We start from the raw sequence: 25,870 nt of genomic DNA on the forward strand, positions 1-25,870 counted from the left end.
AGATTTAACTCTTAGGGCTAAAGGAATTAAGGGATATGGGGAGAAGGCAGGAACGGGGTACTGATTGTGGATGATCTGCCATAATCATATTGAATGGCGGTGCTGGCTCAAAGGGCCGAATGGCCTACTCCCACGCCTGTTTTTCCATGTTTCCAGATCAGCCGTGATTGAATGGCGGGGTGGACTCGATGGGCCGAATGGCCTAATTCTGCTCCAATGACAATAACATGCATCATCGGGCAACGTTGAACACAGGAGTAGTCGGCGCGGCGCTGAGCCTTACCTGGCCTTGGGCGGTGGTGAAGTTGATCACTCCTCCCACACACGCGGAAACGAAGCAGGGAAGATGCTGGCCATTCTCCCTCAACCACACGGCCGTCCCCTGCAACAAGAGAAAACCACAGCGTCAACAAAGATCACCGCCCCTCCTTCCGTACGCCCACAGCTCACATTTCTATGGTTAGTTTATTAAGCGGCACGGTGGCCCAGCGGTAGAGCTGCTGCCTTACAGCGCCAGACACCCGGGCTCCATCCTGTCTGAGTCAGAGTGATACAGCGTGGATACAGGCCCTTCGGCCCAACACGTCCGAGCTACACCATAGTCCCACCAGCCCGCGTTTGGTCCATATCCCTCCAAACCTGTCCTATCCATGTACCTGTCTAACTGTTTCTTAAATGTTGTGTTAGTCCCTGCCTCAATTACCTCCTCCGGCAGCTCGTTCCATACACCCACCACCCTTTGTGTGAAAAAGTTACCCCTCAGATTCCTATTAAATCTTATCCCATTCATCTTAAACCAATGTCTTCGATTCCCCTACTGTGGACGAGAGACAAAACACAATTCAATATTTATTCACTGTCATTTGAACCTCAGTGAGGCTCAAACGAAACTCTGTTTCCACAGCCATACAAACAAAACAATTCATACAAGACACACAAACAATTCAATTCACACAAAACATCCATCACAGTGAATCTCCTCCTCACTGTGATGGACGGCAAAGTCTTTTCTCTCCCCTGTACACCATTTTTCTCCCGATGTTGAAGCCCCAGGCGGACGATGGTACCTCCCACGGGCATTAAGGCCGTGCCAGGCGATGTTCGGCCCCGCTCCAGGTCTAAATGTCACAAAGTTGGAGCCCCCGGCGGGCGTTGGCATGTCCCGTGGCCATTAAAGACTCTGTGCGTCTACCCGATCTATTCCTCTCATGATTTTGTACACCTCTATAAGATCACCCCTCATCCTCCTGCGCTCCATGGAATAGAGTCCCAGCCTACTCAACCTCTCCCTGTAGCTCACATCCTCAACTCCTGGTAGCATCCTCGTAAATCTTCTCTGAACCCTTTCCAGCTTGACAACATCTTGCCTATAACACGGTGCCCAGAATTGAACACAATACCATAAATATGGCCTCCCCCATGTCTTTGTACAATTGTAACATGACCTCCCAACTTCTACACTCACTACTCTGACCGATGAAGGCCAATGTGCCAAACATATAAGATTATTAAGGCTTTGGACACTCGAGACGCAGGAAACAGGTTCCCGATGTTGGGGGAGTCCAGAACCAGGGGCCACAGTTTAAGAATAAGGGGTAAACCATTTAGAACGGAGATGAGGAAACACTTTTTCACACAGAGAGTTGTGAGTCTGTGGAATTCTCTGCCTCAGAGGGCGGTGGAGGCCGGTTCTCCGGATGCTTTCAAGAGAGAGCTAGATAGGGCTCTTAAAGATAGTGGAGTCAGGGGATATGGGGAGAAGGCAGGAACTGGGTACTGATTGGGGATGATCAGCTATGATCACATTGAATGGCGGTGCTGGCTCGAAGGGATGAATGGCCTACTCCTGACCCTATTGTCTATTGTGTAGGGAGTGGACGAGAATGTGGGATAACATAGAATTAGTGTGAACGGGTGATCGATGGTCGGCATGGGCTCGGTGGGCCGAAGGGCCTGTTTCCTTGCTGTATCTCTCAACTAAACTGTCCCAGAAACTATGCCTCCATATCTATTGATTATTGTTTGTGTTTTTAAAGTGTACATATATGTATGTGTGTGTGCATGTGTGTGTGTGAGTGTGTATATATATATACACACACATATACATAAGATTTTTGTTCTCGTTTGTTATATTGTTCACAGTGCACTATGTTTACATATTGTGCTGCGCTGCTGCAAGTAAGAATAGCATTGTTCTATCTAGGACATGCGACAATAAAACACTCTTCACACTCTCTCACTTGAGCAGGAAGGAACTGCAGATGCTGGTTTACACCGAAGATAGACTCAAAATGCTGAGGTAACTCAGCGGGACAGGCAGCACCTCTGGGGAGAAGGAACGGGTGATGTTTCGGGTCATGATCGTTCTGAAGAAAGGTCCCGACCCCGAAACGTCGCCCATTCCTTCTATCCAGAGACGCTGCCTGTCCCGCTGAGTTACCCCAGCATTTTGTGTCTACCTTCGATCTGCAAGAGAAACTACTTCAAGAACGCACATCTGAATGATTCACAGACATCAGTAAGCGATGACTTGCGTTCACGAGCAAAGTCATGACAGTATTTTTTAGGATAGACAGTCGGAACCGATTTGCCGGGATGGAATAATCAAGGGCCAGGGGGGCACGGCTTTAAGGTTGAGAGGGGCAAAGTTGAAATGAGATGTGCGGGGGACAAGCTTGTTCTTACACAGAGGGTGGTGGGGACCTAGAACGCGCTGCCAGAGGTGGTGGTGGTGGAAGCAGACCCTATTGTGGCGTTTAAGAGACCTTTGGATAGGCTAGGTGCAAGGAATGGAGGGATATGGATCACGAGTGGGCAGATAAAGAGTAGGTCTTGGCATCATGTTCAGCACAGATATTGTGGGCCGAAGGGCCTGTTCCTCTGCCTTTCCCAATAATATTGAAGCGTCACTGGACCTTAATTGGTGCATGTGACAATAAAATACCTTTGAACCTTCGAGGTTGGTAGATTAGTGGTGTAACTCCCAAACCATAGAATGTTTGTTTCATAATCAGTAATGGGTAATCTAGATGAGGCAGAATATTAATCACTGCTATGGGGCAATGATTGAAGTTTTTACAGTCCAAATCATTCATTAGTCTGGTTATAATTTAAACCACAAAATGGCAGAGAGTCACAGAGAGTCGTAGAGTGATACAGTGTAGAAACAGGCCCTTTGGCCCAACTCGCCCACTCCGGCCAACATGCCCCCCCTTACCCTAGTCCCACTTGCCTGCAATTGGTCCATAACCCTCCAACCTGTCCGTTGAAGTGGCTGAGCTATGTACCATGTACTGATCCATGTACCCGTCAACTGTTCCTTAAACAGTTTTTTAGAACGGAGACGAGGAACCACTTTTTTCTCACAGAAAGTGGTGAGTCTGTGGAATTGTCCCCATATCCCCTGACTCCGCTATCTTAAGAGCCCTGTCTAGCTCTCTCTTGAAAGTATCCAGAGATCTGGCCTCCGCTGCCCTCTGAGGCAGAGAATTCCACAGGACTCACAACTCACTGTGAGAAAAAGTGTTTCCTCGTCTCCGTTCTAAATGGCTTACCCCTTATTCTTAAACTGTGGCCCCTGGTCCTGGACTCCCCCAACATCGAAAACACGTTTCCTGCCTCCAGCGTGTCCCTTAATAATCTTATATGTTTTCAATAGATACCCTCTCATCCTTCTAAACTCCAGAGTGTACAAGCCCAGCCGCTGCATTCATATGACAGTCCCGCCATCCCGGGAATTAACCTTGTAAACCTACGCTGCACTCCCTCAATAGCAAGAATGTCCTTCCTCAAATTAGGAGACCAAAACTGCACACAATACTCCAGGTGTGGTCTCACTAGGGCCCTGTACAACTGCAGAAGGACCTCTTTGCTCATATACTTGACTCCTCTTGTTAGGACCCGGAGAAAACCCAGGCGGTCACGGGGAGAACGTACAAGCCAGACGGCACCCGTAGTCAGGATGGAACCCGGGTCTCTGGCGCTGTGAGGCAGCAACTCTACCGCTGCGCCACCGTGCCGACCCAATGCCGTCTTGTTGAGCCTGTTGTCCCGACACCGTGTCGCTGAGCACTCTAACTACAGTTTCCTGTGGCTCGATATTTAATTGCTGTCAGGTCTGCTCTCTGTGACTAACCCAATTTCAATAACTGGAAATGACGACAAAACTTATGCTGAATCATTTTTATTAAGAATGAAACAATGGGACTTTTTGATTCTCGACTGTCCATTTAGTCACTAATTTGTTCAAGAAGGAACTGCAGATGCTGGAAGATCGAATGTACACAAAAATGCTGGTGAAACTCAGCGGGTGCAGCAGCATCTATGGAGCGAAGGAAATAGGCGACGTTTCGGGCCGAAACGTCGCCTATTTCCTTCGCTCCATAGATGCTGCTGCACCCGCTGAGTTTCTCCAGCATTTTTGTGTAGTCACTAATTTGGTTGTTTTGTGGAAGGCCGTCAAATTCGAGGGCTTTGTAGACTATGGTGTTGGTGTTATGTGGTGTGGCTTTAGTTTAGTTTAGAGGCACAGGCCCTTCGGCCCACCCAGTCCGCACCGCCCACCGACAATGTTCCTTGTCTCAACCCCACTCCAAAGGATTTCATCCAAGATCTTCGGTTTCCTCCCACGCTCCAAAGACGTACAGGTTTGTAGGCTAATTGGCTTGGTGTAAATGTAAATTGTCCCCGGTATGTGTTGGATGGTGTTAATGTGCGGGGATCGCTGGTTGGTGCAGGCTGGGTGGGCCGAAGAGCCTGTTTCCGCGCTGTATCTCTGGACTAAACTACAAAGGAGCGCTTTATTGTAACACTAGCCAACACACCAGGGGAAAACCTTTTACCGAAGCCAATTAACCCACACACCCGCGATGAGAAAAAAAAAATTCACACAGAGAGTGGTGAATCTGTGGAATTCTCTGCCACAGAAGGTAGTTGAGGCCAGTTCATTGGCTATATTTAAGAGGGAGTTAGATGTGGCCCTTGTGGCTAAAGGGATCAGGGGGTATGGAGAAAAGGCAGGTACAGGATACTGGGTTGGATGATCAGCCATGATCACATTGAATGGCTGTGCAGGCTCGAAGGGCCTACTCCTGCACCTACTGTCTATGTTTCTATGTTTCTATGTCTTTGGAGTGTGGGAGGAAAGCGGAGCACCCGGAGAAAACCCACGCAGGTCACGGGGAGAACGTGCAGACTGCGTACAGGCAGCACCCGTGGCCAGGAAGTGGCGTTGTGAGGCAGCGACTCTCACGCCGCGCCACCGTGAGTTTACAAAGGAGGGGAAAGGAGCAGAGTGACTGGGGTGGGGTTGTTGGTGAGGAGTGCGTGCTGGAGTCGGGGAGGGGAGGGGGGGGCAGGGAATAGACACGAGGTCACTGGGGAGAATTCAGAGCTCATTCCATTTTCCCGGTGCCCGTCAGATGGAGGAAGCAGGTGCAAGATACAGCTTGTGGTGTTGCCTCCACACAATAAGATAAATATTTTATAATTCCATTTCATGAAGCCAAAATATTAACAGACATACCAGGCTGGTGCCCGATAAATTTTCCTTTGAAAGTCCACAACCGCATAATTTACGCTCAGAGAGTCACAGAGTGATCCAGTGTGGAAACAAGCCCTTCGGCCCAACTCGCCCACACCGACTAACAATGTCCCAGCTACTCGAGTCCCACCTGCCTGCGTTTGGTCCATATACTCTGGAGTTTAGAAGGATGCGAGGGGATCTTATTGAAACATTTAAGATTGTTAAGGGTTTGGACACGCTGGAGGCAGGGAAACATGTTTCCGATGTTGGGGGAGTCCAGAACCAGGGGCCACAGTTTAAGAATAAGGAGTAAGCCATTGAGAACGGAGACGAGGAAACACTTTTTCACCCAGAGAGCTGTGAGTCTGTGGAATTCTCGGCCACGGAGGGCGGTGGAGGCAGGTTCTCTGGATGCTTTCAAGAGAGAGCTAGATAGGCTCTTACAAATAGTGGAGTCAGGGGATATGGGGAGAAGGCAGGAACGGGGTACTGATTGGGGATGATCAGCCATGATCACATTAAATGGCGGTGCTGGCCCAAAGGGCTGAATGGCCTACTCCTGCACCTATCATCTATTATCTATTATTCCTCTAAACTTGTCCTATCTATGTACCTGTCTAACTGTTTAAATGTTGGGATAGTTCCAGCCTCAACTATCGCCTCCGGCAGCTCGTTCCATACACCCACCACCCTCTGTGTGAAAAAAGTTACCTCTCAGATTCCTATTAAATCTTTTCCCCTTCACCTTAAACCTATGCCCTCTGATCATGGACAATAAATGTGAACTTAAACTTGGTCTTTGCAGCGTGGGAGGAAACCGAAGGTTTCGGAGAAAGCCCACACGGGCACAGGGAGAACGCACATACTCCGTACAGACAAGCACCCGGAGTCAGGATCGAACCCGGGTCTGTAAGCGCAGCAACCATACCGCTGCACCACCGTGCCTCCACACTCTTGACTCTAATTCACTGATCAAATTACTTACTCTAATATATACAAACAGCTTAGAATTACAGTAAGCAAATGCACGTTCTTTGTGGTGATATTTGATTGGGACAGGACTGAAAAACCGGTTTATGCAAAATGGCACTACATCAAGTGTAAAACACACAGTACTGGAGTAACTCAGCGGATCAGGCAGCTTACTCCAACACTCCTTGAAACGTCACCTATCCATGTTCTCCACAGATGCTGCCTGACCCGCTGAGTTACTCCAGCACTCCTTGAAACGTCACCTATCCATGTTCTCCACAGATGCTGCCTGACCCGCTGAGTTACTCCAGCACTCCTTGAAACGTCACCTATCCATGTTCTCCACAGATGCTGCCTGACCCGCTGAGTTACGCCAGCACTCTGTGAAACGTCACATATCCATGTTCTCCACTGATGCTGCCTAACCCGCTGAGTTACTCCAGCACTCTGTGAAACGTCACCTATCCATGTCTTCCAGAGATGCTGCCTGACCCGCTGAGTTACTCCAGCACTTTGTGAAAGCCAGTTCATTGGCTATATTTAAGAGGGAGTTAGATGTGGCTCTTGTGGCTAGAGGGATCAGGGGGTATGGAGAGAAGGTAGGTACAGGATACTGAGTTGGATGATCAGCCATGATCATATTGAATGGCGGTGCAGGCTCGAAGGGCCGAATGGCCTACTCCTGCACCTATTTTCTATGTTTCTATGTCACCTATCCATGTTCTCCAGAGATGCTGCCTGACCCACTGAGTTACTCCAGTGTCTATCTAAGTCAATAGATATTTTTAAGGCAGAGATTAGTACGGGTGTCAGGGGTTATGGGGAGAAGGCAGGAGAATGGGGTTGAGAGGTCGTGATTGGATGGCGGAGTAGACTTGATGAGCCGAATGAGCAAATTCTGCTCTGATCACTTATGAACCAGGGCATCCTCTGCTCTCCGCTCTCTCCTGTCCGCAGGGTGCTTGAAGGTGAGGATGGTGGGACTGGGGTGCAGCCAGAAAGCGAGGAGCAGCCCCATCAAATACTGAGACAGGGGTGGAGAAGCTTGTGTGGTCCTGAGATCCTGAGAGCAATGCCATCTGGAGCTGTGCTCCTGGTAGGGCCACCTATGGCGGTGAGGTCGAGGGGGAGGTCCCTGACAAAGAGCCAATCCAACCAAGACCTCAACGGTGGAACAGGTGGAGGATGATGCATATATCAGAAGATCTTTCCTGGACCCAGCACACTGATGCAACTGTAAAGAAGGCACATCAACGTCTCTACTTCCCGAGAAGATTACGGAGATTCCGCAAGTCGTAGAGGGTTCTCCTAAACTTCTACAGGTGCACGGTAGAGAGCATTCTGACTGGTTGCATCGTGGCCAACTTGAACGCCCAGGAGCGGTAAAGACTACAAAAAGTTGTGGCCACTGCCCAGTCCATCACCGGCTCTGACCTCCCCACCGTCGAAGGGATCTATCGTAGTCGCTGCCTCAATAAGGCAGCCAACATCATCAAGGACCCACACCATCCTGGCCACACACTTATCTCACCACTGCCATCAGGAAGAAGGTACAGGAGCCTAAAGACTGCAACGTCCAGGTTCAGGAACAGCTTCTTCCCCACAGCCATCAGGTTAGTAAACACAATAAGCTCTGAGCTCTGAACTGCAAAAGACTATATTATTATTTGTTATTTGCACTATATTTGTTATTTATTGAACTTTTTCTTTTTTTCCCGTTATATACAATGTTTACATATTCACATATTGTGTTGTGCTGCAGCAAGTAAGAATATCATTGTCCCGTACGGGACAAATGACAATAAAACACTCTTGACTCTCGACCTTAGTGGAGCGTCACAACGGCTGAGAAGGCGGATGAAGGCTGCAGCAGAAAAGGGTCTCCGGTCGTCTTGGACTCCATGCCACTAGATCCTGACCCAGATCTGTCAAGGACCGTGTGGTGGCTATCTGTGCACCAGTCTCCCCACGTTAAACAAAGTCACGCACAGGCGTCCTCCATGAGAGGACAGTCATACTAGTTCCGAGTGACCGCCGATGATGATGATGAAGGAACAGGACTAGAATTAGGCCAATCGGCCCATCAAGTCCACTCCGCCACTCAATCATGGCTGATGCATCTCACCCTCCTAACCCCATTCTCCTGCCTTCTCCCCATAACCCCTGACGCCCGTACTAATCAATTCCTGGGCGTGCACATCTCTGAAGATCTCTCCTGGTCCGAGTACACTGATGCAATTATAAATAAAGCACATCAGCGCCTCTACTTCCTGAGAAGATTACGGAGAGTTGGTTTGTCAAGGAAGACTCTCTTGAACTTCTACAGGTGCACAGTAGAGAGCATGCTGACCGGTTGCATCGTGGCTTGGTTCGGCAACTTGAGCGCCCTGGAGTGGAAAAGACTACAAAAGATTGTAAACACTGCCCAGTCCATCATCGGCTCTGACTTCCCTACCATCGAGGGGATCTATCGCAGTCGCTGCCTCAAAAAGGCTGGCAGCATCATCAAGAACCCACACCATCCTGACCACACACTCATCTCCCCGCTGCCTTCAGGTAGAAGGTACAGGAGCCTGAAGATTGCAACAACCAGGTTCAGGAATAGCTGCTTCCCCACAGCCATCAGGCTATTAAACTCAACTCAAACAAAACTCTGAACATTAATAGCCCATTGCACTTTATCTGCTTATTTATGTGTGCATATAAATATATGTATATTCAATGGTATATGGTCACACCGATCTGTTCTGTATTCATGCCTACTATATTCTGTTGTGAGGAAGCAAAGCAGGAATTTCATTGTCCTATCTGGGACACATGACAATAAACGCTCTTGAATTTTGAACTCTACGAAAAATGTTCCCAATGTTGGGCGAGTCCAGAACCAGGGGCCACAGTCTTAGAATAAAGGGGAGGCCATTTAAGACTGAGGTGAGAAAAAACGTTTTCACCCAGAGAGTTGTGAATTTATGGAATTCCCTGCCACAGAGGGCAGTGGAGGCCAAATCACTGGATGATTTAAGAGAGAGTTAGATAGATCTCTAGGGGCTAGTGGAGTCAAGGGATATGGGGAGAAGGCAGGCATGGGTTATTGATACGGGACGATCAGCCATGATCACAATGAATGGCGGTGCTGGCTCAAAGGGCCGAATGGCCTCCTCCTGCACCTATAATAAAGAATAAAGAATCTATCTCTGCCTTTAATAGACCCGCTGGGTGTTTGAGTACTGGAAGGGGCTGTGTGAGATTGGCAGGGTTGTTTGGGTGGAGGCAGAGGAACGTCTGGCCTGGGCGGGAGGTTGGCGAGGGGCTGGGAGAAGGAAGCAATCTCCCCGACACAGGATGTGGCGTGACTCCGGAGCTGGAGCTGCAGGTGCTCCAACCAACACCCTCCCTCCCTCCCGCCCGAACCACAACCAGCCACATCCGCCCTTCCTGCCGGGAAGGAAGTTGGGCCCAGCTCCTCTCATTCAGAAGTTCATATGAATGAGGCCATTTGGCCCATCAAATTTAGACTCATAGAGTGATACAGCGTGAAAACAGGCCCAACTTGCCCACACCGGCCAACATGTCCCATCTACACCAGTCCCACCCTCCCATATCCTTCTAAACCTGTCCTATCCATGTACCTGTCTAACTGCTCCTTAAACATTGGGGTAGTCCCAGCCTCAACTACCTCCTCTGGCAGCTCGTTCCATACACCCATCACCCTCTGTGTCAAAAAGTTACCCCTCTGATTCCTATTAAATCTTTTCCCCTTCACCTTAAATCTATGTCCTCTGGTCCTCGATTCCCCTACTCTGGGCAAGAGATTCTGTGTACCTACCCGATCTATTCCTCTCATGATTTTATACACCTCTATAAGATAAGTAAGTAAGTTTATCGGCCAAGTATTCACATACAAGGAATTTGCCTTTGTGCTCCGCCCACAAGTAACAACATGACATACAGTGACAGTTACGAATGACTCAGACAACACTAAACATTAATAATAATAAAACATCCCCCTTCCCCCATCCCCCTTCGCTCCAAGGAAGAGAGTCCAGGCCTGCTCCACCTCTCCCTAGAGCTCAGACCCTCTAGTCCTGGCAACATCCTCATAGACCCGGTCATAGAGTGATACAGTGTGGAAACAGGCCCTTCGGCCCAACTTAGAAACATAGAAAATAGGTGCAGGAGTAGGCCATTCAGCCCTTCGAGCCTGCACCGCCATTTGATATGATCATGGCTGATCATCCAACTCAGTATCCCATCCCTGCCCTCTCCATAGCCCCTGATCCCTTTAGCCACAAGGGCCACATCTAACTCCCTCTTAAATATAGCCAATGAACTGGCCTCAACTACCTTCTGTGGCAGAGAATTCCACAGATTCACCACTCTCTGTGTAAAAAATGATTTTCTCATCTCGGTCCTAAAAGACTTCCCTCTTATCCTTAAACTGTGACCCCTAGTTCTGGACTTCCCCAACATCGGGAACAATCTTCCTGCATCTAGCCTGTCCAACCCCTTAAGAATTTTGTACGTTTCTATAAGATCCCCCCTCAATCTTCTGAATTCTAGCGTGTACAAGCCGAGTCTATCCAGTCTTTCTTCATATGAAGGTCCTGCCATCCCAGGAATCAGTCTGGTGGACCTTCTCTGTACTCCCTCTATGGCAAGAATGTCTTTCCTCAGATTAGGAGACCAAAACTGTACGCAATACTCCAGGTGTGGTCTCACTTGCACAATCCGAACAAGATGTCCCATCTACACTAGTCTCACCTGCCTGAGTTTGTCCCATATCCCTCCAAACCCGTCCTATCCATGCACCTGTCTAAATGTTTCTTGAACGCTGCGATAGTCCCAGCCTCAACTACCTCCTCTGGCAGCTCGTTCCGTACAAAACGGTCACGGGTAGAACGTGCAAACTCCGTACAGACAGCATCCGAGGTCAGGATTGAACCTGGGTCTGAGGCGATGTGAGGCAGCAGCTCTACCCGCCGCGCCTCTTTGCCACCCCAAACCCTTCGGTATCACTGGACCATGTCCCACCAGGATCCATCACAGTGGAGTCTTTATATTGGAATGATGGCCCACACTAACCTCCAGTTTACACATAGAAAACAATAGGTGCAGGAGTAGGCCATTCGGCCCTTCTCTTGCCCAGAGTAGGGGAATCGAGGACCAGAGCACACAGGTTGAAGGTGAAGGGGAAAAGATTTAACAGGAATCTGAGAGGTAACTTTTCCACACAAAGGGTGGTGAGTGTATGGAATGAACTGCCAGAGGAGGGAGTCGAGGCTGGGACTATCCCATTGTTTAAGAAACAGTTAGACAGGCACATGGACAGGGCAGGTTTGGAGGGATATGGACCATGCGCAGGCAGGTGGGACTGTTGTTGCTGGGATAGTGTGGGCAAGTTGGGCCGAAGGGCCTGTTTCCACACTGTATCACTCTATGACTCTTATTGGCTCATACAGTAATGGAGTCACAGTCATAAAGCATGGAAACAGGCCCTTCGGCCCAACTCATCCGTTCGGACCAGGATGTCCCATCTATGCTAGTCCCATTTGTTTTGTTTGCCCCATATCCCTCTAAACCTTTCCCATCCATGGACCTGTCTTTTAAATGCTGTTATCATTCCAGGCACAACTACAGAGATACTGCCTGACCCGCTGAGTTACTCCAGCACTGTGTCTTTTTTTTGTTGTAAACCAGCATCAGAAGTTCCTTGTTTCAACATTCTGCCTCAACTACCTCCTCCGGCAGCTCGTTCCATACGCCCATACTGTGTGAAAAAGTTAACTCTCAGATTCCATTGAAATGTTGCCCCTCTCACCTTAAACCCATGTCCTCTGCTTCTTGATTCCCCTGCTCTGGGTAAAAGACTGAGTACATTCACCCTATCGATTCCCCTCATGATTCCCCTCATTGGGGGGGGGGGGGGGGGGGGGGGCCAGAACCAGGGGCCACAGTTTAAGAATAAGGAGTAAGCCATTTAGAATGGAGACGAGGAAACACTTTTTCTCACAGAAAGTGTTGACTGTGGAATTCTCTGCCTCAGAGGGTGGTGGAGGCAGAGAATTCACTGTGAGGAAACACTTTTTCACCCAGAGACAATAGACAATAGGTGCAGGAGTAGGCCATTCGGCATTTCGAGCCAGCACCGCCAATCAATGTGATCATAGCTGATCATCCCCAATCAGTCAGGGGATATGGGGAGAAGGCAGGAACGGGGTACTGATTGTGGATGATCAGCCATGATCACATTGGTGCTGGCTCGAAGGGCCGAATGGCCTACTCCTGCACCTATTGATTTCATAAGATCACCACCTCAGCCTCCTGGGCACTAATGACAAGAGTCTCAGCCTGCCCAACCTCTCCCTGCAGCTCAGGCCCTCGAGTCCTGGCAACACCCTGGTAAACATGCCTGCAAGTACAGACGCATAAACCCATGACTCGCCAGGATGGAGCTTGGGCTCAGTTAATGAAAGCAACTCTTCGTTGATCTGGCATGATGTACGTGGGCAATTTCCAATCTGCGTGTCTATACTGATGTTCTGAGGCATGTTGAGGTGCGATTAGTGGAGATCGCAACCACACAGCACAAGCATTGATTTGGAAGACAGTAATTAAGATATTTCACATTATATCAACAGTGTTTCATTCCCTCGAGTTTAATGTTGAATTTCAACAGAACAGAGCTGATACTTTAATAAATGCACCAAGCTCCAAGCAAGAACAGCTCTGTTATTCACTGTCTATGGCACCTCTTTCCCCATTTGGCTCCAATTTCGTTAACAAGCCCAGGCGGGCACAGCAGTAGAGTTGCTGCCTCACAGCGCCAGAGACCCGGGTTCAATCCTGACTACGGGGGCTGTCTGTACTGAGTTTGTACGTTCTCCCCGTGACCTGCGTGGGTTTTCTCTGGGTGCTCTGGTTTCCTCACACGCTCCAAAGACATGCAGGTTTGTAGGTTAATTGGCTTTGGTAACTTTGTAAATTGTCCCTCGTGGCGCGTAGGATAGTGCGAGTGTGCGTGGTGATCGCTGGCCGGCGCGGGCCCGGTGTGCCGAAGGGCCTGTGCCCGCGCTGTATCTCTAAAGTGTAAAGCCTGGCGTGGCAGTCTGACGGAGTGGGTTTTGAGGGTCGGTGTGGCGAACATCAGCTGCGTCGCTTCATCCAACCCATTCACCGCTTCAAAGGACTCAAATCCATCAAACATGATTTGTTCTTAGGTCAGCTATTCATACTTGCCAACAGCTTGGTAATTTTCTCAAACATGTTGTTTCCAGCAGCTTCTCACCAGAGCAAAGAACAGAGAACAGCACAGGAGGTCAGCACGGTGGCGCAGCGGTAGAGTTGCCGCCTCAGAGCGCCAGACACCCGGGTTCCATCCTGACTACGGGTGCTGTCTGTACGGAGTTTGTACGTTCTCCCCGTGACCTGCGTGGGTTTTCTCCGGGTGCTCCGGTTTCCTCCCACACTCCAAAGACGTGCGGGTTTGTAGGTTAATTGGCTTAGGTAACTTTGTGAATTGTCCCTGGTGTGGGTAGGGTAGTGTTAGTGTGCGGGGATCGCTGGCTGGCACGGACTCGGTGGGCCGAAGGGCCTGTTTCCGTGCTGGATGACTCTACGAATCATGTAGAACTAGTGCAAACACCCAGGTGATCGATGGTCAGAATAGACTCACCGGGCCGAACGGCCTGTTTCCACGCCGTATCTTAAGCCAAGTAAATAACGCGAGTGATTTTTCTACGCGCTCCTGGACATGTGGAGACCTCATCTTGTACCCTGGTGACAAGGCAACCTAAACGTGCCAAAGTCATGCTGAGAGCTCAGATCAGCAGCCAAGAGTCTGTGGAGTGAGAGTGCTACCAAGTTGACTACACTGAAGAGACAAATGTCATGTTTACAATCTCCCATCATGGTTGATGGATTGAACATAAGTGGTGGAATTATCGTGCTCAGAAAACACAGACAGAGGATTCCAGCAACAACAACAGCACCAGATGAGTCACAGAGTCATACAGCACGTCGACAGGCCCTTCAGCCCAACGTGTCCATGCCCACCATCTAGGTTTAGTTTAGTTTGGAGATACAGTGCGGAAACAGGCCCTTCGGCCCATCGAGTCAGCGCCGACCAGTCATCACAATCAAACACACATTAGGGACAATTTACAGCTTTTTAAAAAAAAACGGAACCAATTCACCAACAAACCCGCACGTCTTTGGAGTGTGGGAGGAAACCGGAGCACCCGGAGAAAACCCACAGGGTCACAGAGAGAACGTACAAACTCCGTACAGACAGCACCCGTGGTCGGGGATGAACCCGGGTCTCTGGCGCTGTGAGGCAGCAACTCTACCGCTGCGCCACCGTGCCACACACTTTCAGGTTGGTTTAGCATTGTCACATGTACTGAGGAACAGCGGAACGCAATTAAAACACAAAGTATTTGTGCTATAAGCACGGAACGGTGGCGCAGCGCTAGAGCTGCAGCCTCACTGCGCCAGAGATCCGGGTTCGATCCTAACTACGGATGCTGTCTGTACGGAGTTTGTACGTTCTCCCACATTCTCCAGAGATGCTGCCCGACCCGCTGAGTTACTCCAGCACTCAGTGTTGTATGCAAGATTCCAGCATCTGCATTTCCTTGCGTCTATGCTTGGGAAGAAGTTTAGAAGTAACAAGGCAGGGATAAAGAGCCTGTCCCATGATGCGAGTTCAGCCATGAGCTCTCCCGAGTTTAAAAAAAAAATCAAACTCGTGGTAAGTACGTAGAATGTACGTAGTGGGTACATCGGAGCTGGGGGGCGTCTCGTAGCGGCTTGTAACGGCAGGTACTCGGGAAACGCGGTAAGCTCATGAAACTCGTGAGGTTTTTTCAACAGTGTGAAAAATTTACAAGAATAAAAAAAAACTATTTTTTTTAAACTCGGAAGAGCTCTTGGGTAAACTCGCATCGTGGGACAGGCCTTTAAGAGTTGGAGAAGATGAGCTGTGCCGTGTTTGCTTGTGGTCTGCATGTTTGTGGAGGCTGGAGGAATGTCTTGCTACACAAGGCCACAGAAGCTGATTCCTTTCTGGAATTAGGTCTGGAGTCAGCAAGTTGATGCTTTTCCCAAAGGCTCACTCACAGAGTTTGGCTTCACTGCTGAATTCGCAACTCCTGAGCGCACGCTTTCTTGCCGAGAGCTTGGAGTAATTTCAATAATGAGAATAGTTTTTCAGTTGCTTTAAATACTGCTGCAGTTTCAGCGTTGGTTGAGTTTAGTTCAAGGGCCTGTCCCACTTGGCAATTTTTTTTCAGCGACTGCCGGCGTCATATCAGTTTCGCCAAAAGATTTTGGCCCATTCGGCCCATCAAGTCTATTCTGCCATTCTATCACGCCATACTATCTCTCCCTCCTAACCCCATTCTCCTGCCTTCTCGATACAGGTCTATGAAGGCTCGCACCGGTAGACTAAAAAATAGTTTCTACCCATGTGCGATAAAAGAACTTAACTCTAACAGAGAACACTGGAGGAAGCACAATATAATTCGGGGTGCAAGATAATGCGCTATATTCTTTTAAAATATTTTAATACCTATTTATTTATTATTTTCCTTACTGATCTTGTGTATTTGTGAGTCAATGGCTGTTGTGTTTTGTACTTTTTTAATTTTTTATCCTGTGTCTTTTATGTACACACCGAAGGAGTTGCAATGGCATTTTGTTGCACAGTTGTTTGTGCAATGACAATAAACGTATTCTATTCTATTCTCCCCATAACCCCTGACACCCGTACTAATCAAGAATCTATCTATCTCTGCCATTCACATTGAATGACGGTGCTGGCTCGAAGGGCCAAATGACCTACTCCTGCACCTATTGTCTATTGAACATTTCAAAATCCAGAGGCGACTAAAAAAAAGTTGCGACACTTGAAAAAACACAGCGCGCCAATACGTCATCACGCCGCATCACGCTGCGAATTTTTCGGTGACCTTATACGTCAGTCAATGGTGCCAGCAGTCGCCGAAAAAATCACCAAGTGGGACAGACCCTTTATTGTCACGTGTACCAGAGTACAGTGAAAAGCTTTTGTTACGTGCTAACCAGTCAGCGGAAAGACAACACATGATTACAATCGAGCCGTTTACAGTGTACAGATACAGGATAATCCAATAATAGGTCTTTGGAGTGTGGGAGGAAACCGGAGCACCCGGAGAAAACCCACGCAGTCACAGGGAGAACGTGCGAACTCCGTATAGACAGTACCCGTAGTCGGGATGGAACCCGGGTCTCTGGCGCAGTGAGGCAGCAACTCTACCGCTGCTCCACCATGCTGCTCACCAGCAATCAGATATTTCTGTAAATAAGACAAGCAGCAAAAATTGGCGCATAGATGTGGAGAGGATGTTACCACCAGTGGGAGAGTCTAGGACCGGAGGGCGCAGCCTTAGAATAAAAGAACGTTGCTTTAGGAAGGAGATGAGGAATATTTTCTTTAGTCAGAGGATGGTGAATCTGTGGAATTCATTGCTGCAGAAGGCTGTGGAGGACAAGTCAGTGGGTATTTTTACGGCAGAGATAGATAGATTCTTGATTAGTACGGGTGTCAGGGGTTATGTGGAGAAGGCAGGAGAATGGGGTTAGGAGGGAGAGATAGATCAGCCGTGAATGAATGGCGGAGTAGACTTGATGGGGCCCAATGGCCTAATTCTGCTCCTTTTCACTTATGGTATTATGTGTCAATCCCGTACTGATTGGGGATGATCAGCCATGATCACATTGAATGGCGGTGCTGGCTCGAAGTGTCGAATGGCCTACTCCTGCACCTGTTGTCTATTGTTTATCAAGTCTAATCCGCCATTCATTTTTGGCTGATCTATCTCTCGCTCTGAACCCCATTCTTCTGCCTTCTCCCCATAACCTCCGACACCCGCACTAATCAAGAATCTATCTATCTCTGCCTTCCGCTGGCTGGTTAGCACGCAACAAATGCTTATGCACTGTCCCTCGCTACACGCAACGATAAACTGAACTCAACTGTATCATCGGCGATTGGTGACACAGTGCGAGCAGCTGCTGGATGTGTTCACGCAGGGAATCTTTAATAAATTAGATTTCTGGTTGTGGGCAAGAATTGGAAACTCATGACTGCAGTTTTACAGAGAGCTGTGTTGTTGGCAACAACTTCAAACAGTGCCAATAGTTTCTATAAAGAGTGATTTTTGCGCTAACACACCAAAGCAAAAAAAAACAAGCCTTCACCCACTCGGCTGCTCGATGGTCACAATGCTCGAACCTTATGTTTGAAAAAGGGGTTCAGTTCAGTTTAGTTTATTGTCACGTGTACCGAGGTACAGTGGAAAGCTTTGGTCGCGTGCTAACCAGTCAGCGGAAAGACAACACGTGATTACAATCGAGCCGTTCGCAGGCGTAGAGATACATGATAAAAGTGTGCAGGTACACTCCTGTACATCGGCGATTCATCGCTGAACACCTCCGCTCAGTCCGCCTTAACCTACCTGATCTATCGGTTGCTCAGCCCTTCAACTCCCTGTCCCATTCCCAATCTGACCTTTCTGTCCTGGGCCTCCTCCATTGTCAGAGTGAGACACAGCACAAATTGGAGGAACAGCAACTCATATTTCACTTGGTCAGATTACACCCCAGTGGTATGAACATTGACTTCTCTAACTTCAAATGACCCTTGCTTTCCCTCTCTCTCCATCCACTCCCCAGTTCTCCCACTAGTCTTACTGTCTCCGACTACATTCTATCTCTCTCCCGTCCCCTCCCCTGACATCAGTCTGAAGAAGGATCTCGACCTGAAACGTCACCCGTTCCTTCTCTCCAGGGATGCTGCCTCACCCGCTGAGTTACTCCAGCATTTTGTGTCGACCTTCTGGTTTGTGGGTCGATTTGCTTGGGTAAAATTACAAATTCCCGCAAGCATGTAGGATGGTGTAAATGTGCGGGGATCGCTGGCTGGCGCCGGCTCGGTGGGCTGAAGGGCCTGTTTCAGCACTGTATCTCGAAACTACACGAAAAAAATCCACAAATTACGCAGTGTGGATATGTAGATTTGTCTGTTTGTACAGGTGCACAACCTTTTATCCGGGGTTCCGGAAACCGAAAAACTCCGAAAACCGGCCATTTTTTCCAGGATGTCGTCTGCACACCAAAGCTCGCGTTTGGCGCCAAACTTGACCCGAAACGACCCACGGTCAACCCAGGTCTGTACTACTGTAGCGGCTGCCTCCTCCCCGGAGACCGGGGAGACACTTAAACATCTGTAAATCATTGCTTAAATGTTAGTCAGTTAGTTTGGAGGGCTTTCATGTGAAGGGAGGGGGGGTGAAGGGTGAAACTTTACTTCTTAGTCCCCTACCTGGTCGGAGAGGCGGGGAGCGATCAATGCCTTACCGGGTCGCCGTGCAGTAAGCTCCGGAGCGCTGTGGCCGCCAACTCCCAGCTGGGGCTGTGGGCGTCCGGCCGCGGGCGGCGCCGGTTGTAGCTCCGACCCCGTCAACTCTACCCCTGGCACGCCCGCAGCCCCAGCTCCGCGATGTTGTGTGTCGGCGGCCACAGCGCTCCGGAGCTTACCGCACGGCGACCCGGTAAGGCATTGCCCGCTCCCCGCTGGTATCCCAGCGCTGCGACGCCGCCGACTCCCAACATCGTGGAGCTTGGGCTGCGGGCGTCAGGTCGCGGGCGGCGCTGGATTTGGAGCGCCGCGCAGCCAGGGGTAGAGTTGCTGGGGTCGGAGCTCCAACCGGCACCGCCCGCAGCCCCAGCTCCGCGATGTTGGGAGTCAGCGGCCACAGCGCTCCGGAGCTTACTGCACGGCGACCCGGTAAGGCATTGATCGCTCCCCGCCTCTCCAACCAGGTAGGGGACTAAGAATTAAAGATTCCCCCTTCACCCCCCCCCCACCACCCCACCGCATAAAATCCCTCCAAACTAACTGACTAACATTTAAGCAATGATTTACAATGATTCTCCGGGGAGGAGGCAGCCGCTCCAGACTTTTCAAGCCGCCCGCGCTACCTACCTATTCTACGCTAAAAATCTTCCATTCGGAAATCCGAAAAATTCCGAAATCCGAGAAGTGTCTGGTCCCAAGGCTTTCGGATAAAAGGTTGTGCACCTGTACTAAAAATATTTTGGTGTGCAATATACTTTTGCTGACTAGAGTCAAGATAATTGGTAGTTAAATCAGCCATGTCTGAAATGATGCATTACCAAACCCTTATTTAATTTTTGCAAACTACAACTCAGGAACAGATTCTTCGAATGCGGCCCATAACCCGAAATCATCCGGCCCGCAGGTGGGATTTTTTTCCCCCCTTAATCATCCAGCCCGCCGAGCGGTGAGCGTGGCCGATCGCCGAGCTCTGTCTGTACCGCATCCTGCGCAAAGCCGCCGGCACGGCCGCGCACCTTCTGTGAACACGTTTGAGAAAGAACTGCCGATGCTGGAAAAATCGAAGGTAGACAAAATATGCTGGAGAAACTCAGCGGGTGAGACATGCGAGGATTGCGCGAGGCTGCCTCACCCGCTGAGTTTCTCCAGCATTTTTGTCCCACCTTCTGCCAACACGTGATTTGATGCCTGCCATCCGGGGCGGGATAGGGGCGGGAACCGTGTGTACACGCGATAGATGTGGCCCGCCATCCGCTCACAGACGTGCGTCCCGGCCCCAAACCCTTCAGCCCACCGACTCCAGGCCAGCCAGCGATAACCCATGCACACCAGCTCTGTGTTTTCCCATCTTCTCATCCACTCCCTACAGACTGGGGGCGATTTACAGAGGGTCAATTAACCTACAAACCCGACGCACATCTCTGGCATGTGGGAGGGAACCGGAGCACCCGGATTACTTGATTGGTGTGGGGATCAGGGGTTATGGGGAGGAGGCAGGAGAATGGGGTTGAGAGGGGAAGAGAGATCAGCTATGATTGAATGGCAGAATAGATTGATGGGCCAAATGGCCTAATTCTACTCCTAGAAGTTATGAACCGATAAACCTGAAGGAAACCCACGTGGTCATGGGGAGAACGTGCAAACTCTGCACAGGCAGCACCCGTAGTCAGGATTGAACCTGGGTCTCTGGTGCTGTGAGTAGTGTTGCCAACTGTCCTGTATTAGCCGGGACATCCCGTATTTTGGGCTAAATTGGTTTGTCCCGTACGGGACCACCCTTATCCCGTATTTGACCGCTACTACTCGGGTCGAGAGGACGGTCGTGTTGGAGCGCCGCGTCCGGCCCCGCCTCACCCGTCCCAACGTAGTGCAGCCCATGGAGTGCAGCAGCAGCAGCAGCAGCACCTCGCCCATGGCCCCGTCGGTCGGTCGGCAGCCCGGCCAGCTGTCCGACCTTCGGACCTTCGCTTACCGCCAACACCACCACCACCACCCCTCCTTCTCACGGCCGATCATCGGTTCACGAGTTGGACGGGGCGCCGGACTTTGTGTGAGCGACGTCGCGCGGCCCCCGGGCCAAAACTCCTCAGCTGGCCCCGCCAGCTGGGCTTTGTGTACAGTCCAGCACCCGGGGCCAACTCATCATTCACCCAGCCACGGCCGAGTCTGTCAACGAATTGCCGTCGGGAATTTGTCCCGGATTTTGACCTCTTGTCCCTTATTTGGGATTGAGAAAGTTGGCGACCCTCGCTGTGAGGCAGCAGCTCTACCCGCTGCACCACCGTCCGCCGCCTCTTGTAAAGCAGACTTGACGAAGGGCCTGTTTCCATGCTGCACGAATCTATTAATCGGCATCCGTGTTGTCTATTTCACAAGAGTGTGACTGGATGTTGTCGCTACTTCACTGATTGTAAAGAGATTCGGGATATCCGGGGAGGGATGTGAACAAACCTCTGGGGAAGCGACCATTTCCTTCGTCATGTCTGCCTTAGAATTGTAGTCCCAATTCTCAAATCGCGGGCCGATGGCAGAAAATTGACGCGTTGAAAATTCTCCTCGCTCATTCACGTAAAGAGACTTCCCCTTCATGAGAGGAATAGATCAGGTGGTCACAAAATGCTGGAGTAATTCAGCGGGACAGGCAGCATCTCCAGAGAGAAGGAATGGGTGACATTTCGGCTCGAGATCCAATCTTCACAAATGGAAACGTCACCCATTCCTTCTCTCCGGAGATGCTGCCTGTCCAGCTGAGTTACTCCAGCATTTTGTGTCCATCTTCGGCTTAAACCAGCATCTGCAGTTCCTACCTACACAATGGATTGGTCAGACGTGCAGAGTCTCTTGCCCAGAGTAGGGGATTCGAGAAACAGAGAAGATTTACGAAGATGTTGCCAGGACTGGAGGGCCTGAGCTACAGGGAGAGGTTGAGCAGGCTGGGTCTCTATTCCATGTAGCATAGGAGGATGACGGGTGATCTTATAGAGGTGCACAAAATCATGAGAGGAATAGATCGGGTAGACGCACAGAGTCTCTTGCCCAGAGTAGGGGAATCGAGGACCAGAGGACATAGCGTCACAGTGCCTGAGACCCGGGTTCCATCCTGACTATGGGTGCCATTTATACGGAGTTTGCATGTTCTCCATGTGACTGCGTGGGTTTCTTCCCATGCACCAAAGTTTGAAGGTTAATTGGCTTTGGTAAAAATTGTAAATTGTCCCTAGTGTGTGTGTGTAGGGTAGTGTTAATTTTGTGGGGATTGCAAGTCACTGCAGACTCAGTGGGCCGAATGGCCTGCTTCCGTTCTGTATCTCTAAACTAAATGGAACGAGCTTGGTCGGCATGGATGAGTTGGGCCGAAGGGCCTGTTTCCGTGCTGCATGACTTTTTTTTTTTTTTAATGGGCCTGTCCCACTTAGGCGATTTTTTCGGCGACTGCCGGTGGCTGTCGTGGTCGTAGCAGGTCGCCGAAAAAACCGTTGAAAAACAATGTCTACAAGAACCTACCACCTAGTCGACGTCAAGCTACCGACAACCAGCGATCCATTAGGACGTCCACCTACGACCAAACCAACTGTGAGGACAGTTAAAGTCTGGTCAGAGGAAGCGGACTTCACACTTCAGCAGTGTTTTGGAAACACTGACTGGAAGGCGTTTGCAGCCCAGGCCACCCTTGACTCCCACACGGACATTGATTCCTACACATCCTCTGTTCTGGACTTTATAAACTCCACCATCAATAGTGTCACCTCCCTCAAACAGGTGACCATATTCCCGAATCAGAAGCCATGGATGAACAGCGAGGTCAGGCTACTGCTGAAAGCACGGGACACCGCTTTCAGGTCAGGCGATGCTCGAGCCTACAGTTCAGCCAGGGCTAACCTGAAGAGGGGCATCAAGAAGGCCAAGCACTGCCATAAGCTCAGGATTGAGGAGCACTTCAACAACAACTCCGACCCCCGACGCATGTGGCAAGGCATCCAGGCCATCACGGACTACAGACCCTCCAACACCACCCCCACATCCAGCGACGCCTCCTTCCTTGAGGAGCTTAACCACTTCTATGGCCGCTTCGACAGGGACAATCTAGAGACAGCCATCAAGGCTGTGCTACCTGCCGATCACCAACCCCTCACACTCACCCCCTACGACGTATTCGTGGCACTGAGTAGGACTAATGCACGTAAAGCTGCTGGCCCTGACGGCATCCCCGGGCGCGTGCTCAGGGCCGTGCTGCGCAGCTGACAGACGTCTGGACTGACATCTTCAACCTGTCACTTGCCCAAGCAGTTGTCCCCACGTGCCTTAAATCCACCTCCATCGTGCCAGTGCCAAAACACTCCACTGCGGCAAGCCTCAACGACTTCCGCCCAGTTGCACTTACCCCCATCATCACCAAGTGCTTCGAGAGGCTGGTCCTGGCACACCTCAAAAGCTGCCTACCCCCCACACTGGATCCCTATCAGTTTGCCTACCGCAAGAACAGGAGTACGGAGGATGCCATCTCAACGGCACTTCACTCCGCCCTCTCCCACCTCGACAACAGAGACACTTACGTAAGAATGCTGTTCATCGATTACAGCTCAGCATTCAACACCATTATACCATCAAAACTGATCACCAAACTCGGTAACCTGGGCATCGACCCCTCCCTCTGCAACTGGATACTGGGCCTTTCTAACCAACAGACCCCAGTCTGTTAGGTTAGACAAGCACACCTCTTCAACCCTCACCCTGAACACCGGCGTTCCACAGGGCTGTGTGCTGAGCCCCCTCCTCTACTCCCTCTTCACCTATGACTGCACACCTGTACATGGTACTAACACCATCATCAAGTATGCAGATGATACAACGGTGATTGGCCTCATCAGCAACAACGATGAGTCGGCCTACATGGAGGAGGTCCAGCACTTAGCAGCATGGTGCGCTGACAACAACCTGGCCCTTAACTTCAAGAAGACCAAGGAGCTCATTGTAGACTTCAGGAAGTCCAGGGGCGGCACGCACACCCCCATCCACATTAACGGGACGGAGGTGGAACGTGTTTCTAGCTTCAGGTTCCTGGGAGGCAACATCTCCGATGACCTCTCTTGGACCCACAATACCACAAATCTGATCAAGAAGGCTCACCAGCGTCTCTTCTTCCTGAGGAGACTGAAGAAGGTCCATCTGTCTCCTCAGATCCTGGTGAACTTCTACCGCTGCACCATCGAGAGCATCCTTACCAACTGCATCACAGTATGGTATGGCAACTGCTCTGTCTCTGACCGGAAGGCATTGCAGAGGGTGGTGAAAATTGCCCAACGCATCACCGGTTCCTCGCTCCCCTCCATTGAGTCTGTCCAAAGCAAGCGTTATCTGCGGAGGGCGCTCAGCATCGCCAAGGACTGCTCTCACCCCAACCATGGACTGTTTACCCTCCTACCATCCGGAGGCGCTACAGGTCTCTCCGTTGCCGAACCAGCAGGTCCAGGAAACAGCTTCTTCCCGGCGGGCTGTCACTCTACTCAACAACGTACCTCGGTGACTGCCAATCACCCCCCCACCCCCCGGACACTTATTATCACTTATTATTATTTATTTAATCATTTGCTATGTCGCTCTTCCAGGGAGATGCTAAATGCATTTCGTTGTCTCTGTACTGTACACTGACAATGACAATTAAAATTGAATCTGAATCTGAATCTGGACCTACCACAACCTACGTCCACCCGCGACAAGCTACGACAAGGTAAGACAATTCAGGCGCCGGTTGACCTAGGTATTCGTCACTGGAATTCACTGAAGTCAGCACCTACGACATCACCTACGTCAGGAGAAGTCAAGCTACGCTCATTGGCGTCAAGTCAACTGCCGCCCGACTGTCCGCCGACAAGTTTTGAACATTTCAAAATCCAGCGGCTACCAGAAAAACGATTATTTTGGCGACTGAGGAGACGACCTCACGACCATACAGGCGACAGCCTAGTCGCCTGTAGTTGCCTAAAAAATCGCCTAAGTGGGACAGGGGCATAAACCGATGCTAGAGATTCGCCGTCCCGCCTCGTACATGCGGGATCAGTACGGCGTGGGTTTTCTCCGGGTGCTCCGGTTTCCATCCACACTCCCAAGACACGCAGGTTTGTAGGTTAATTGGCTTTGGTAAAAATTGTAAATAGTAATTATAGTGCCAGTGTACGGGGCTGATCGCTGGTCAGCGCGGACTCGATGGGCCGAAGGGCCAGTCTCGGCGCTGCTAAATGGCTTCCTCTGTGCTTTTCCATTTGATAGTCTGCGACTGCGCTGCCACAATAAATGCCTTTTACTTGAGCTGAAGAGAATTGAAAAGCTTTATCTTATTCAGCAATACGCAGCCCTCAGCACAAGCCGTCAACACTGACAGGCCAGAACACTGCTTGCAGTTCATCAATGACGTGACCCCATTGTGAACGACTTTCCTCATCAGCTTATTCCTCCAAGTTTACCACGTAGGACCACGAGCCGTCGCCAGCATGCCCAGAGCGAGACACTAGAAACTGCAGATGCTGCAAACTGGAGCCAAAAAAAAACCTAAAGTGCTGGAGTAACTCAGCGGGTCAGGCAGCATCTGTGGAGAACATGGATAGGTGACGTTTCACAGAGTGCTGGGAGTAACACAGCAGGTCAGGCAGCATCTCTGGAGAACATGGATAGGTGACGTTTCGGGTTGGGACCCGATGTTTCAACTCTGAAAGAATAGACAATAGACAATAGGTGCAGGAGTAGGCCAAGCGGCCCATCGAGCCAGCACCGCCATTGAATGAGATCACGACTGATCATCCCCAATCAGTACCCCGTTCCTGCCTTCTCCCCATATCCCCTGACTCTGCTATCTTTAAGAGCTCGATCTAACTCTCTCTTGAAAGCATCCAGAGAATCGGCCTCCACAGCCTTCTGAGGCAGAGGATTCCACAGATTTCTGTCTAGCTATTACTCCAGCACTTTGTTTTTTTTAGATTTGT

General features: G+C 50.2%; 1 protein-coding gene across 1 annotated transcript in view; it reads right to left on the minus strand.

Annotated features, from left to right (window-relative positions):
- Nucleotides 1-25,870, minus strand: part of myo10 (myosin X) — a 204,671-nt gene that overhangs the window by 147,735 nt on the left and 31,066 nt on the right. The window contains 1 exon segment of the mRNA XM_033040061.1: nucleotides 284-382. Coding sequence (XP_032895952.1) covers nucleotides 284-382 — 99 coding nt within the window.

The sequence above is a fragment of the Amblyraja radiata genome, chromosome 2 (assembly GCF_010909765.2).
Source record: "Amblyraja radiata isolate CabotCenter1 chromosome 2, sAmbRad1.1.pri, whole genome shotgun sequence".
Lineage (NCBI taxonomy): Eukaryota > Metazoa > Chordata > Chondrichthyes > Rajiformes > Rajidae > Amblyraja > Amblyraja radiata.